Consider the following 15,608-nt stretch of genomic DNA (forward strand, 5'->3'; position numbering starts at 1 on the left):
GACTCTTACTATTATATTTTCATCAGGAGTAAGTTCATTTCTGGGTTGCTGATTTCATTAAGGTGCTTCAAGAAGAATCCGTTCAGAGTAAGATGTTGGTCATGGCCCCTGTGCTCTTTTGTTTAACACTCTGCTTCTCAGACTGGCCTAAAGCTGACAACTACTTCACCTGGCATCTTTGTGGAAAGGTCACTCAAGTGCTAATTACAGGATCAGTTTTGATGCGTTGCACCTACACTTTCTTCTCAGCTTCAGTTCAATAAAATATTTGTAGAATTGTATGGCTTTATACATATGTCTGAAAGTATATAAGCCTCTGTAAAAATGAGCATTCTACTAGGCTGTTATGCTCACAGCAACTCTGGCTAATGTACTTCCCAGTAAGAGAGATTTTAGTAGAGCTCTTCCTTTCATGAATAATTTTAAAGTATTTTCCCACAGCTATAATGCTAGCATTATTTGATGATATATATGGTCCAATCTGGTATGCGGTAGAATGTGCCTTCTAAAAGAATGCTGCTTTCAGTTCATACCCAGTTTTAAATTGCATTGAAGTTAAAAAGTAGTATATATTTTTCTTCTCTTCCAAAGGGAGGTATAAGTTTTCTCTCAACAGACTCCTTACTTATGTAGTAGTGGTACAAAGAAATATCTAAAAATATCTTGAAATAAAAATACATAGCTCTGATGAGAATATTTGGATTTTTAGAATATAAGATTTAATGAAAAATAGTTGCCATTACGGTTGCCTGTGTTTTCACAGTGACTGCCCCCTATGTACAGTCATAGTGTATTTTTAAAATACAATCTATTAAATGAAGATATGAAGTTATCTCTGCTAAGTAGAGGCCATTCTGATTTAACTAGCCATTATATAATTGTGTCTAAGCTCTGTCACAGCAGAGTTCCTACTACAGATACACATTTTTTTTCTGGTTAAATAACTGAATGGACCTTTGTTCGTCAGGTAACTAACAGACTCATATTAGCCAACATTTGATTGTACTGATGTGAAAATGGAGGCACGATGTTTGGAAATAAATTTCTCAAGGCCATTATTAGTGACAAGCAAGGGATGCAACTTCCAGATGTACCATCTGTTTGCTAGCTCTCCCTTTCGGTTTTTGTCAGTAAAAGGCCGGAAGGAAATAGAATGTGGTTGTAAGAGGCGTTGGGGCCTTGTGGATTCTAAAGCTTTCAGATCCAGACTCAGGAGACGTGGGCCTATTTGGAGACAGAGACGAAGGGACCAACGGAGCAGGGGCGACTGAAGGAAATGAAGGCAGTGAAGAGCACAGGCAGCTCCAAGAGTAAACTTTTGTCTCCTGGGGTTCACTTGCAGTTTCGAAAGTCCCACCAAACTGAGCCAAACTTGCTGGGCTGAAAAGTTTACTCACTCGCAGCCATGCTGATGTGCACTGCACATTTATCACTATTTTGAAACCAGTAAGGTTAGAAAGACGTGTTGAAAACATTAGGTCAGTTGATGGAAAATTTTTTTTTTTTTTTTTTTAGTTGATGGATTTTTAAATGTATCTGTGTGACTGAAATAGACCACTTGATTTTATTGGCAAGTGAACAGAGAACATACCCATAAAATAAAATTGTAACAGAATTTTAAAGGTAGTACTTTTCAAATTGGAATATTAAAATATTAAAATCCAACATACAGAAGTTCCATATATATCATGATTGTTCAGACTATGATCTATGAAATCTGACTACTTGAATTTCAGTTCTTCTTCCACAGTGTATTAGTTGTGTGACTTTGAGCTCATTACTAAACCTTTCTACACCTGATTTTCTCATCTGTAAAATGGACATGATAAGCATAGTACCTACCTCTTTAGGAATGTAAAAATACTACGAGGAATACATTGATCTAGAAACATATCTCGGCTCCTAATAAATAATCATAAAAAGTTAGTGTAACTGGTGTTATTAACATTGCTATTACTGTTTGATTTATCACTATCCTTACCCTCGTCCCCACCCTCATTTCTCCTTCCTGGAAAATTCCTGCATATCCTTCATGTTGAGTTTGTTGTCATCCTCTCTAAAGGAAATCTTTCCTTACTCTCTCCCGCAGAACTCACCCCCCTTCCTCCATTATAGTATCTCTGGTATAGTCTCGGGATGAGAGCCCCTGTGTTGGACCAATAAAGAAGAGACCACCACAGCAGATTCACTGCCCCTGCCCCCAACACCTTTATCCCTAAACTGTTTCTGGTTCCCCTTAGAATCTCGTGTCTATTCCGTAAGGGCCAGCTGCCCCCTGAAATCACTCCCACAGATTAGACAGCGTGGCGCCTGCCATTCTCCCATAACCACCCTGGTCCACCTCTGGCGGGGGTGATGTCTCTATCACGACTTGCCCCTCAGGGTGTGATACTCAACTCTGACAAGAATTAATGTACGTGACCTTATTACAAAGGATTACATTTATAATTATATGATTATATGATTATCTTCCCCACTACACTGTGAACTCCACAGAACTTTTTCAAGTTTGTATCCATAGTACCTAGTAAGCGTTGGCCACAAAGCAGAAAGTCATTACAGTTTCTGTTTACAATGAATGAACGAATGTTCACTTTTGAGTTGGGATGACCAGCTATCCCTTTCTACTGATAAATTCTACTACTTTAATAAAGTAGTGATCTCTAAGGGGCAGTGTGATTTGGCAGAAACATCCTGAAGCAGGAGCAGGAAGATGGAATTCTTGGCCTAGGCAGGCCACTTCTTTGTCCCTTGATTTCCTTCCTTTTAAACTGGAGTAGCACCTGCCCTGCCGACATTACAGAGCTGTCCTAGAAAGTGTGAGATACTGCTTTGTCAATTGAAAGATTCTCAACAAATGAAAACTGTACTACTGTTCTGGAGAATAAGCAGATTTTATTATAATTGTTGTGCTTTGATATGATTCCTAACTTTGTTTTACAAAATTTCCAGAATTTCTACAATAGTTGAAAATTTGTGAGGAAAGATCTATAACCACAGTGTCAGTCTGTCATGTAACAGTAGAAGTATTTGAAAAACAGTAACTATAATTTAAAATGCTTGTTTTAAGATCTCATAATTTGATTCTTTTTCTGCTGTATCTTACTTTGTATACATGTTTCATTTCATTACCTCGCACAGCTTGAATCCAGATACCTCCCTTTTTATATTCCTTTTAGGTTTTGAGTATAATTTTATTTTATTTTATAATTTTATTTTTAACACTTTCTGCTCTTCGATTTCGTTAATATTTTCCATTCCATGTATTTTAGTAAGTCCAGTTGAGCAGAACAGTGGATATACTACATAACACCATGGTTTTAGAAAGATGGTCTTTGCTTTTTATAAAATATAAAATCAGTATCTTCTACTAACTGGGAACATCTTCTGTGTGCCTTTGGGCAAGTTACTGAATCTTTTTGTGATTCACTGTCAACGTTTGTAAAATTGGGGTAATAATATCTCACAGAATTATTAATATCATTGAATGAGACAACATATGTAAATAGTTTTAAACAGTTTCCTGTACATAGTAAATGCTCAGTAAAAGTTGGTTTTAACTGTTACTGTTGATAATGATAATGACAGTGCATCAGAGTTTCTTTCTGAGCCTTTTCTAGACATGCCTCATTTTTCGTTTTATCCCTGGAATAACACTAGGACCATTAATTTTGTATTTCTACCTGAAATCTTTCTATTATTTCTTCTTCATTGAATCATGGCAGTTTAATGTTTTATTTTTCTAAATCTAGATTTAACTTTAGGATAAACAACAGTAATTTATGTACAGTTGTTGAATACAGAATTGAATGAAAGCAGTAAATAATGTCCAAAACCTTTGTAAGTGATACAGTATAAGAAATGCTTGTGGTTCCTATCTTACTCATTGAAAAACATCTGTCTAATGGACATTCAAGTCCATCAAAGTTTATCTGTTTACCTGCCATCATGTTTTACTTGACTATCAAAATTTCACTTTTCACATTTGCAATAATTCCCACTTTCTGGTATTCATATTAACTGCTTTCAGTTTAACATCCTTACTCTAGAAATTCAGGAGATAATTTGAAGTTACTTTTAGTGGGTGATATTCCTTTAAAAAGTTAAGTTTATCATAATTTTGAAATGAATATAGATGATAAACTTTCTTTGGAAAGTAAATCTTAAATTCACTTTTTTTTAAACCACACTCAGTTTGCAATTAATGGTGGTAAATGTTTAGTACATGGGAAATGTTGAAGAAGCAGAGTCTAGTTTATACAAAGCCTTTCTGTACATAGTCTTCCAGTTACATCTACCGCATCAGTTAAAACTTCAGTGTTTCTAGTCACTGTCTGCTGGAATTTCAAATTTGAGACTTACTGTGTTTACACCAAAAGAACAAAACTGAAATTATGTATGTAATTATGTAATTGAATCAACTTCACAGTATTCAGTGTTTCACAGGAAAAGTTATTCTATAGTGTCACTGATTTAAAATCACAGAGCTTCTTAAAGCTGCATCATGATTTAGTTACTAAAGGTTTCATTTTTAAAAATATAGTATAATTGTAGAAGTTGAAGCTCTGCTTATTAGTTCATAGCTCGTCAACATCTCAATTATTAGAACTTGCATCTTATTTTCTTAGCCATACTACTTCAATATATTATTTTGATCATAAAGGTAACTATGTACTTACTCTTACCTCGCTCCTGAAGTTTCTGCCGTAATTTGTTTAATCATTGCCTTTTAAGTTTCATCTACTTTTAAGTTTCAAAGTTTCCTTATGCACAACTTTGTAATGAGCATAATATGTTTATATGTTATTTTGAATACGTAATTAGCCTTGAGAAAAAAGATGTAATTACAAGAAGATGGAGAGGTATGGTGAGTCTTAAGATTCTTAGAGTGATGGCAGTGTACTTTCAAGGACCCAGAGTGTTAATGATGCTGATGATTTATCCCTAATTCATTCAAAGGTGATGATGCTCCTTCTTGAAGGAAATTTATCACTGTTTTTGTCTGGTCAGATAGGATCAATGTCATTAAGAAGAGGACAGAGGTTTTCCTAAAGGAACGCTCCAGAATTGGGGAGAGGAGAGGGAAGAGGGAGAGAGTGTGTGTTTGGGGGGTGGGGGTGGACCTGAATGAAGACTGTAGGTCACACTGAGTTATGAGATAGAAGGTTCTAGAGAGACTCTACCCTCCTTGAAGGCACTTTGACACAAGAGAACCCTTTTGCTATTTGGAACCTTTTAGATGTAGGAGGGAAAAAGAAGAAAATGTGTATCTAGTTAGTTATATCGATGGGGAGTGTGTAAGTCAGATGTTCACAACTTGAAGAACGGCACTGATTGTGCTCTCGTGCCGCTGAAGGAACACCTTTGCAGTGTATGAAAATAACTAACACACTGGGCATACTTAACATTTCCTTGTTTATTCTATGCTTTCTGTGTATATGCCTCCCTGTTCGGATCTGAAAAGTAGAGATGAGAGGATCCAATGTGCCATGTTAAATTGTATCAATTATCAGGAATCCTTTGAAAAGACTAACAAATATTCACCAGTTTGATTTAAGGGACTAGTCTAAGCTTTGTCAGTTTGTAACTTTCAATTTATGTTTCTTTTAATAAGTTTCATAGGAGAATTTACAAAGGAATCCCACTCCAGCTCAGAGGGGAAGTCTGGGCCCTCCTCCTGGAGATCCCGAAAATGAAGGAAGAAACCAGAGACCTATACAGTGTGAGTACCGAGAGCCAGCCTGTTATTTTGAAACGATCGGTCAATGTTGGGGCATATTTGTAAGGAAAATTGGCTAACACCTGGTTGTAGCTACTCATTTGCAATGTAGTATTAAGAATAAAGAGGGGCTTCCTTGGTGGCGCAGTGGTTGGGAATCTGCCTGCCAATGCAGGGGACACGGGTTCGAGCCCTGGTCTGGGAAGATCCCACATGCCGCGGAGCATCTGGGCCCGTGAGCCACAATTACTGAGCCTGCGCGTCTGGAGCCTGTGCTCCGCAACAAGAGAGGCCGCGATAGTGAGAGGCCCGCGCACTGCGATGAGGAGTGGCCCCCACTTGCCGCAACTGGAGAAAGCCCTCGCACAGAAAGGAAGACCCAACACAGCCATAAATAAATAAATAAATAAAATTAAAAAAAAAAAAAAAAAAACCAACCTAACCAAAAAAACTAAAACTGAACAAAAAAAAAACTTCCTTTAAAAAAAAATAATAATAATAAAGAGATTTACAATGTCACTTTTAGAGTTTTTGGGGAAATAACAGCAGAATTCAGTTTATCCAACAGCTGCCTGTGTATGATTGACTGTTTTCTTCTTCTTTCCCCTAAGATTGTTACAGTGTTTCTAGGTTTTATTATTTATTTATAAAAAGTTAAACGTTTCACTCAGTGATCAGTAATGCTTTCTGTAAATTAGTCAGGGCATTAAATTTACCTCCTTGTCATCTCAGCTATAGCCTTTCTAAACCTAAGTTTTATATTAACCTTTGAAAGGAATAAGAAACATATATCTAAAAATAACTTTGTGCCTTAGAAAAAGTGTTCAATGTCCCTAATAAAAAAGGAAATGTAAATTTAAAAAATAAAAAATAAAAATAACTTTGGAATCTGTTTCTCAGAAAATATATATAAATAGAATAAATTAAGATAGAATAACTGAAATAAAGACAAATTATAATAAAAATAAAAATAACTTTGAAATCTGTTCCTCAGAAAATGTATATAAATAGAATAACTGAAATAAAGACAAATTATTTGTAATTTAAACCCAACACCAATTATAAAAGGGGATTTGGAATGCTCTTTTGATATTTTCATATTTATGTATAAATAAGCAAAATTTCATCAAGATGTAAGGTAATAGGGCTTCCCTGGTGGCACAGTGGTTAAGAATCTGCCTGCCCATGCAGGGGACACGGGTTTGAGCCCTGGTCTGGGAAGATCCCACATGCCGCGGAGCAACTAACCCCGTGGACCACAACTACTGAGCCTGTGCTCTAGAGCCCACGAGCCGCAACTACTGAGCCCGCGTGCTGCAACTACTGAAGCCCTCGCGCCTAGAGCCCATGCTCCGCAACAAGAGAAGCCACCGCAGTGAGAAGCCCGCACACCGCAACAAAGAGTAGCCCCCGCTCACCGCAACTGGAGAAAGCTCGCGCGCAGCAACGCAGACCCAATGCAGCCAAAAATAAATAAATTAAATAAATAAATTTTAAAAAAAGATGTAATAGATATTGGATAATTTAAACAGTTACTTGTTTTTTATGATGAAAAGAGTTTTTAAATTAGTTGTTTGGACCCTGCACAGATTATGAGTTTTGTCTCAGGATTTTAGAGTTTCAAATTATTTTAGATGGTTGATTAGATATTTGCCTTTAATGTCATAGTTTTAGAACCAGTATTGAAAAATGATATCTGAGAGAAGTATTTAAAATCTAACTCCAGCCCCTAGTACAGTGTGCCTCTCATATGGTGGGTGCTCAGTAAATATTTATTTAATTAATAAAGAAGAAAATTTTAGTTAGCATGCTGTTTTGGTTTCCTGGGGCTGCCATAACAAAGTCCCACAAACGGAGTGGCTTAAAACAACAGACACTTACTCTTCTGCAGTTCCGGAGGATAGAAGTCTGAGATCAGGGTGTCAGCAGGGCCATGCTCCCTCCCAAGACTTTAGGGAAGAACCTTTCCTTGACTCTTCCTAGATCCTGGAGTTGCCGGCATCCCGGGTGTTCTTTGGCTTGAGGCTGCGTCCCTCCATTCTCTCCCTCTGTCTTCAAGTGGCCTTTCCTTGTGTGTGTCTCTGTGTCTCACCTTCTAAGGACACTAGTCATTGGATTTAGGGTCCACCCTAATCTAGTATGACCTCCTCTTAACTTGACTACATCTGTAGAGACCCTATTTCCAAATCAGGTCATAGGCCCAGGTTCTGGGTAGACAGGAATTTGGGGGGGATACTATTCAACCCAGTACACATGCTAATATTAGAACTGTGGTTCAGGCTTTTTCTACATAGAATAAAATTATCCAGTTACTGCATATCCAATATACAGTAACAAGAAAAGAAATGACTTGCCCACCAGTCCTTTCAAGCTTATAATTTTCAGTGCTATCATAAACATTATTTTTACTACTTGAGATTCCTCTAGCATTTAACCAAGTCTTCCTTTCCCAGTTACTTTCTTTTACTCTCTCTTTGCAAAAGTAGTATAAATTACTGTCCTGAAATGGGAAATTCAATGGGAATAAAACTACTTTTTCTTAATCTATTGATACTAAGATTTTTCTCAAATGGTGGAATTGTCCTGATTCCTGAGCCGGTGCTCTTATCTGCTATTTCTCCTGTTCTTTTAATTGTATCTCATTGTTATCTGTCTCTGTGGGGTATAGTGCTCTGTCTCACAGATGGCAGAGGTCTGGTGACAGTGGATAACAACCTCACCTGCAGCCTTAGCAAGGCTTAGTAATCTTATTGGCCAAACCCACAGTGAAATTGCTAGTTTTTCATCCAGATACTTTCCACTGTACTTCTGCTCTCAGGTTTATAGGTTCATTATATTCCTATTTCTTTTAAGTAAAATGTTTATTCCTTATTATTGTGACACTCATGGATCTTAACCCACCCAATCTCAGAGTAACCTTAGAAGTTGCTTACACCTCCTTTCATTAAGATAAGAAATATGCTTGATTTCCTATATTCTGCACATTGGCTTGTAACCATTCTAGGACATAAATAATCTTTCTGCTCTATTATTTTTTACCTGCTTAACTGGGCTTTGTTTTTGTCATGAGGTCTTTTTTTATGTTGAATTTTCTTGTCCTCTAGAGTAATTTTTTTTAATAGATCTTTATTGAAGTATAATTGCTTCACAGTACTGTGTTAGTTTCTGTTGCACAACAAAGCAAATCAGCCATATGCATACACATGTCCCCATATCCCCTCCCTCTAGGTAGCCTCCCACCCATCCTCCCTATCCCACCCCTCTAGGTCATCATCACAAAGCACGGAGCCGATCTTCCTATGCTATGCTGCTGCTTCCCACCAGCCAACTGTTTTACATTCGGTAGTGTATATATGTCGATGCTACTCTCACTTCGTCCCAGCTTCGCCCTCGCACCCCATGTCCTCAAGTCCATTCTCTATGTCTACCTCTTTATTCCTGCCCTGCAACTAGGTTCATCAGTGCCATTTTTTTTTTTTTTTTAGATTCCATATATATGCGTTAGCATATGGTATTTATTTTTCTCTTTCTGACTTACTTCACTCTGTATGACAGACTCTAGGTCCATCCACCTCACCACAAGTAACTCAGTTTCGTTTCTTTTTATGGCTGAGTAATATCCCATTGTATATATGTGCCACATCTTCTTTATCCATTCATCTGTCAGTGGACATTTAGGTTGGTTCCATGTCTTGGCTATTGTAAATAGTGCTGCAGTGAACATTGTGGTACATGTCTCTTTTTGAATTATCGTTTTCTCAGGGAATATGCCCAGTAGTGGGATTGCTGGATCATATGGTAGTTCTGTTTTTAGTTTTTTAAGGAACCTCCATACTGTTTTCCATAGTGGTTTTATCAATTTACATTCCCACCAACAGTGCAGGAGGGTTCCCTTTTCACCACACCCTTTCCAGCATTTATAGTTTCTAGATTTTTTGATAATGGCTATTCTGACCAGCGTGAAGTGATACCTCATTGTAGGTTTGATTTGCATTTCTCTAATAATTAGTGATGTTGAGCATCTTTTCATGTGCCTCTTGGCTATCTGTATGTCTTCCTTGGTGAAATGTCTATTTAGGTCTTCCACCCATTTTTTAACTGGATTGTTCGTTTTTTGATATTGAGCTCCATGAGCAGTTTATATATTTTGGAGATTAATCCTTTGTTGTTTCATTTGCAAATATTTTCTCCTGTTCTGAGGGTTGTCTTTTTGTCTTGTTTATGGTTTCCTTTTCTGTGCAAAAGCTTTTAAGTTTAATTAAGTCCCATTTGTTTATTTTTGTTTTTATTTCCATTACTCTAGGAGGTGGGTCAAAAAAGATCTTGCTGTGGTTTATGTCAAAGAGTGTTTTTCCTATGTTTTCCTCTAAGAGTTTTATAGTGTCTGGTCTTACATGTAAGTCTTTAATCCATTTGGAGTTTATTTTTGTGCATGGTGGTAAGTAGTGTTCTAATTTCATTCTTTTATATGTAGCTATCCAGTTTTCCCAGCACCACTTATTGAAGAGGCTGTCTTTTCTCCACTGTATGTTCTTGACTCCTTTGTCATAAATTAGGTGCCCATATGTGCATAGGTTTATCTCTGGGCATTCTGTCCTGTACCATTGATCTATATTTCTGTTTTTGTGCCAGTACCATACTGTTTTGATTATGGTAGCTTTGTGGTATAGCTTGAAGTCGGGGAGCCTGATTCCTCCAACTCCGTTTTTCTTTCTCAAGATTGCTTTGTCTGTTTGGGGTCTTTTGTGTTTCCATACAAATTGTAAACTTTTTTGTTCTAATTCTGTGAAGAATGCCATTGATAGTTTGACAGAGATTGCATTGAATCTGTAGATTGCTTTGGGTAGTATAGTCATTTTCACAATATTGATTCTTCCAATCCAAGACCATGGTATATTTCTCCATCTGTTTATGTCATCTTTGATTTCTCTCATCAGTGTTTTATAGTTTTCTGAGTGCAAGTCTTTTGCCTCCTTAGGCAGGTTTATTCCTAGGTGTTTTATTCTTTTTGTTGCAGTGGTGAATGGGAGTGCTTCCTTAATTTCTCTTTCTGATTTTTCGTTGTTGGTGTATAGGAATGCCAGAGATTTCTGTGCATTAATTTTGTATCCTGCAGCCTTACCAAATTCATTGATTAGTTCTAGTAGTTTTCTGGTGGCATCTTTAGGATTTTCTATGTATAGTAGTATGTCATCAGCAAACGGTAACAGTTTTACTTCTTCTTTTCCAATTTGTATGCCTTTTATTTCTTTTTCTTCTCTGATTGCTGAGTCTAGGACTTCCACAACTATGTTGAATGAGAGTGGTGAGAGTGGACATCCTTGTCTTGTTCCTGATCTTAGTGGAAATGCTTTCAATTTTTCACCATTGAGTATGGTGCTTGCTGTGGGTTTGTCATATATGGCCGTTATTATGTTGAGGTAGGTTCCCTCTGTGCCCATTTTCTGGAGAGTTTTTATCGTAAATGGGTGTTGAATTTTGTCAAAAGCTTTTTCTGCATCTATTGAGATGATCATATGGTTTTTATTCCTTAATTTGTTAATATGGTGTATCACCCTGATTGATTTGTATATATTGAAGAATCCTTGCAAAAAAAAAAAAGATGAACAATAACAAAGTCAAAAAATAAAATTAGTCTAGGAAACTAACAGATATGTTAAAAAGAATATAAAAATAAAAGTATAGACAAATCAAAAACCGGAAGGTACATCAGTACCACAATAGTTTAAAAAAAAAAAAAAAAAAAAAAAGAGGAGGAGGGAAAAGAAAAAAAAAATAAAAGAGGGGGTTGGGAAGGCCTTGGCAGTGAAGGGCGTGGCCTAAGCAAGGGCGAGGTTTGGGCAGTGGGCGGGGCCAATGCTCAGGACCCACAGGGCTGGAAAAGGCTGTGAGGGGTGAGGCTTAGGCTCAAGGAACAGAAGGGGCCCAGGCGTGCCCCCCACCCCTGGTCTCAGCCGGCAGGGGACCTCACCTGGGAGCCCAGCAGGCTCCCCGTGCCTGAGTGGGCGGGGCAATCACCCTCCGCTCCTCTCCCTCTCCTCCCAGAGGGCCCCTCCCACCTGCCTCTCCTGGTCTTCCCGGCCTCCCTCCTATGCCCCCAGGACCCACGCGGCCTGGAGGGGGCTTTGGAGGGGGGTATACCGGCTTGGGAGCTCAGCAGGTTCCCCGGCCCATGTGGGCCAGGTGATCGCCCTCCGCTCCTCTCCCCTCCCGCTCTTCCTGGAGAGTCCCTCCCGCCTGCCTCTCCTGATCTCCCCGGCCTCGGGGGTGCCGATCCTGTCTGGCCTCCACTTCTCCTCCCCCCTTGGTCCCCCTACGTCCTACTGGTTCACTTTGGGGTTCCTCCCGTCTCCTTGGGTGTCAGAGTCCCCCACCAGCGGCTGGCAGGTACCTTAGTGTGGGGAGATGCTAACTCCCTGTCTTCCCATACCGCCATCTTCAGGAAAAGTTTTCTAGAGTAATTGACATTATAGATGTGTTTGGGTGGTTTTCTCCCTTTCAACTAAATTTTATTTTAAAACATATTTTATCATGTCTTGTCAAACATTTCCTTTCTGTGTTTTGATATCTCATCTTTTACCAGAAGGCCTGCAGAGCCATAATTGAAACCTCTCTGCTTGCCGACTACCTTATTTTTTTTTAAAAGATATTTAAAGAACAAATATGTAAAGATTATTATTTTTAAAGCTAAATTTTTGTAATGTCTCTTGGACCAACTTTTATCAGAAATAGCGTACAATACTATTTTAGTGGTTGTATGGTTCTAGTACAATAGTTTAAATATCTTGTTGCTCTTCAGAACTCTGAAGTGTTTTAAAACACTGTGGAAGTGGTCATGTTTTTAAAAGCTGCAGAAGCTGCTCTTCTCTGAGCTCCTACCTCAAAACACAAAACCCACATACTCACAAAACGTTTAACATACATACACATATTCCAGGTAGCCTTGTTTTCTCCACTTTTAGCTTATGTCAGGAATAAACAGTTATATTTATATATATTTACTAGAATTGGTTTTAACAGAAATATATATTTCCAGTACATGGTAAATAAGTCAATATAACACATGTATATAGATGTTTAATTACAATTAAATCTGGTTAAGTATAAATTAATATAAATTTTAATCTCCCACCTGGTTAAACTACTCATTTTGTTCTTTTCCCCCTGAAATGCTGCTTAATTGACAGTAGAGAGGGTTTTCTAAAAAGACAAAAACTGCAAGGAATTAGAAAATGGGAGAAGCGATAACCCCTGCCAATTTTTGGAGACCACAATTCAGACAAACATTTAGTAATTTTAGCAACCCTGAGAAAACCGGAGGAGCACCTGATTTATATCTCAAAATCCCCAGTAGGCTTCGTAATTGCCAGCTCCAGGTACCTCTGGAAGTGGAAGTGAAACTAAAAACAGTAGAAGTGGTTGAAAGCCTGTTGCAGAAGCAGTTGAAGTCCCTGAGTTCCCCCACCTGCTCCCCACCCCTGCACGAGATGGGGGCAGGGTGTGGGGTACTGTTTGGAGAGGATGAAACAGAAGGCCCGTGGGCTGGAGAGGACACAGACCCGCGGAGGAACGCACAGACGGAGTGAATGTCCTGAATTTGGAGCAGCCCCGCCTTTCCCTCCGCTGGGCTCCCAGAACAAAACACCGGCAGCCGGGCGCTTGTCCTCCTGACGGGGACTCAGAAGAGTCTTCTCTAGGAATCTGACCAGCCCAAGAAAATACCCCCAAACTCCTGACTTCAAGGGAAGCCCAGTGAAACCAGCCAGATCACTCTACAGTGAAGACAGAGCTTGAAGCCCCACGTCTGCACATAGAGCTTTCCATCAGCTTTCTCATGCCTTCTTTCAAATATGAGTGAGGAGAGGAGCTAGGAGCTAACATGGAAAATAAGAACAAGTAGAAAAAGCAATTTGTGAGAAACAGACTATACAGCAAGAAGAAAACGGAAGAGCTATTGCTGATGTCTTCAGAGGGATAAAAAGAGATATTGTGTCCATAAAACAAGTATAGGATGCTATAAAAGGAACATTAGAGAACAACAGAGCTTATGAATATAAAAAATGATAATAGAAATGAAAAATTCTAGAGGAGGGTTTGAAAATAACAAGTGAAGAAATTTCCCAGAAAATAGATTGTGAAGTCAAAACTCAAATCAATGAGTTTTTAAGATTGAAAAGATCCATCAGATGCCCAAACCTGTGGCTAAAAATAGATCCAAGCCAAGCACAGAAATTGCAAGTTTCAAAACTTGAAGATAGAAGCTCCTATAAGCTTCTAGAGAGGAAAAATAGATTTCATATAAAGGAGAAAGAATTAGAATGGCCACACTGGAAGCTAGAAGACAGTGAAGGCGGTGCCTTTTGAGCAAAAATATTTTCTGACTTAGAATTCTAAAATAGCCAAATAGCTAAGAAAGAAGATAGATTTATCAGACATTCAAAGTGTCACAAAATTTATCTCCCACACGCCCTTTCACAGGAGCTACTGGAGGACAAGCTCCTCCAGAACAAGGGAATAAACCAAGAAAGATGTGAGATGCAGGAGACAGGGAACCCAAGCAAAGGAAGGCCTAGCAGATGGTGAAGGGAGACCCCCCGAGACCCCCGCTGAGCAGCGGGTCCAAAAACTCTGGAAGCCAGGTCTGCAGGGAGGGTGCCTGTTCTGTTAGAATAGCACCAGGAGAGGCTGATGCAACTTAAAGTGAGTTTGGATTGAATTAGCGACAGATATGTAGAAAATGAAGCAAATCAAGAAACAAGGCAATGATAAGCCCCAAGGAAAACAAGAACATTGTGCTAGAAAGAAGAAAGGAGGCATAGTGAACCGCATGGCTCAGCTGTGAAGAGTCTTAGGAACACAAACTCCGAAACGCTCTCCATCCAAAATGAAAATCTAACTGTACTGGCAGGATGGGAGGGAGAGGAGGGGGTGGGAGGAGGGAGAGGAGGGGGTGTGGATGGAGAGGAACCTTTCACTGTGTACCTTTTTATATTTTTTTCATTTTTGAACCATGGAAATGGCTTTCCTAAGTCAAAAAAAGTTTTTTAAAGAGAATTATTTTACTATTCGTCATAGGCTTTTTGACAACCGATTTCCATAAAAATGTGCTTTCTTCCCCTCTTTTTCCTCTTCAGAAATTAAAACACAGAGCACGGGGTTGTTCACCTGATATCAGACAAATAGACCTTGATGTCAACCGCACATTTAGGGACCATATCATGTTTAGGGACAGATATGGTGTGAAGTAAGTAAAGTTTAGTATTATGAACTATGAATAGCATTTACAAATAGTCTTTATCAATTTGAAATGTCAGTGTTTGGAATGTCTTGTATAGATGATAATTTTGATTCCAATTCTAAGGGTTTAAGTTTTGGTGGATCATTTGTTCCATATTGTGTACAATTCCGGAGCTAATTTAACTTGAATTTTTAACCTTTGACATAGTAGGTGCTATAAAATTGCTATAAAATCATTTTATGATCTGGGAATTCTTAAATATATGGTAGATACTTTTATTAAAAGTGTTAGAAAAGAAATGAGAGATTGTGTTACTTTTTGAGAGCCGTGTCAGCAATAAATATATTCTTAGACCCTTGACTCCATGCAAAGGTGAAACTAAAAAAATGGGAAATACACAAATGAAATGACTATGACAGTTTAGGAATGAAAGGTACAGTTTTGCTGACCTCCGTATCAGTTAAGGTTCAACCAGAGAAAAAGAAACCAGTAAGAGATGTAAACTAAGGGATTCATCGTGGGGATTTGGCTTACACAGTTGCAGGGACTGACTAGGCAAGTTCAAGATCTGTAGGGCAGGCCGTCAGGAAGGGCAGCTGGAGCTCTCGGGTGGGTGCGAGCCAAAGCTGCGGTTCACAGGAGGAATCCCTC

General features: G+C 38.6%; 1 protein-coding gene across 2 annotated transcripts in view; it reads left to right on the top strand.

Moving 5' to 3' along the window:
- Nucleotides 1-15,608, top strand: part of USP6NL (USP6 N-terminal like) — a 126,111-nt gene that overhangs the window by 87,134 nt on the left and 23,369 nt on the right. For both annotated transcript variants that reach the window (XM_061179486.1, XM_061179496.1), the window contains exons 6-7: nucleotides 5,615-5,722; nucleotides 14,854-14,963. In XM_061179486.1, the coding sequence (XP_061035469.1) occupies nucleotides 5,615-5,722; nucleotides 14,854-14,963 (218 nt within the window). The remainder of the gene's footprint in view (nucleotides 1-5,614; nucleotides 5,723-14,853; nucleotides 14,964-15,608) is intronic.

This window comes from Eubalaena glacialis, chromosome 2 (assembly GCF_028564815.1).
Source record: "Eubalaena glacialis isolate mEubGla1 chromosome 2, mEubGla1.1.hap2.+ XY, whole genome shotgun sequence".
In the NCBI taxonomy this organism is placed as follows: Eukaryota; Metazoa; Chordata; class Mammalia; order Artiodactyla; family Balaenidae; genus Eubalaena; species Eubalaena glacialis.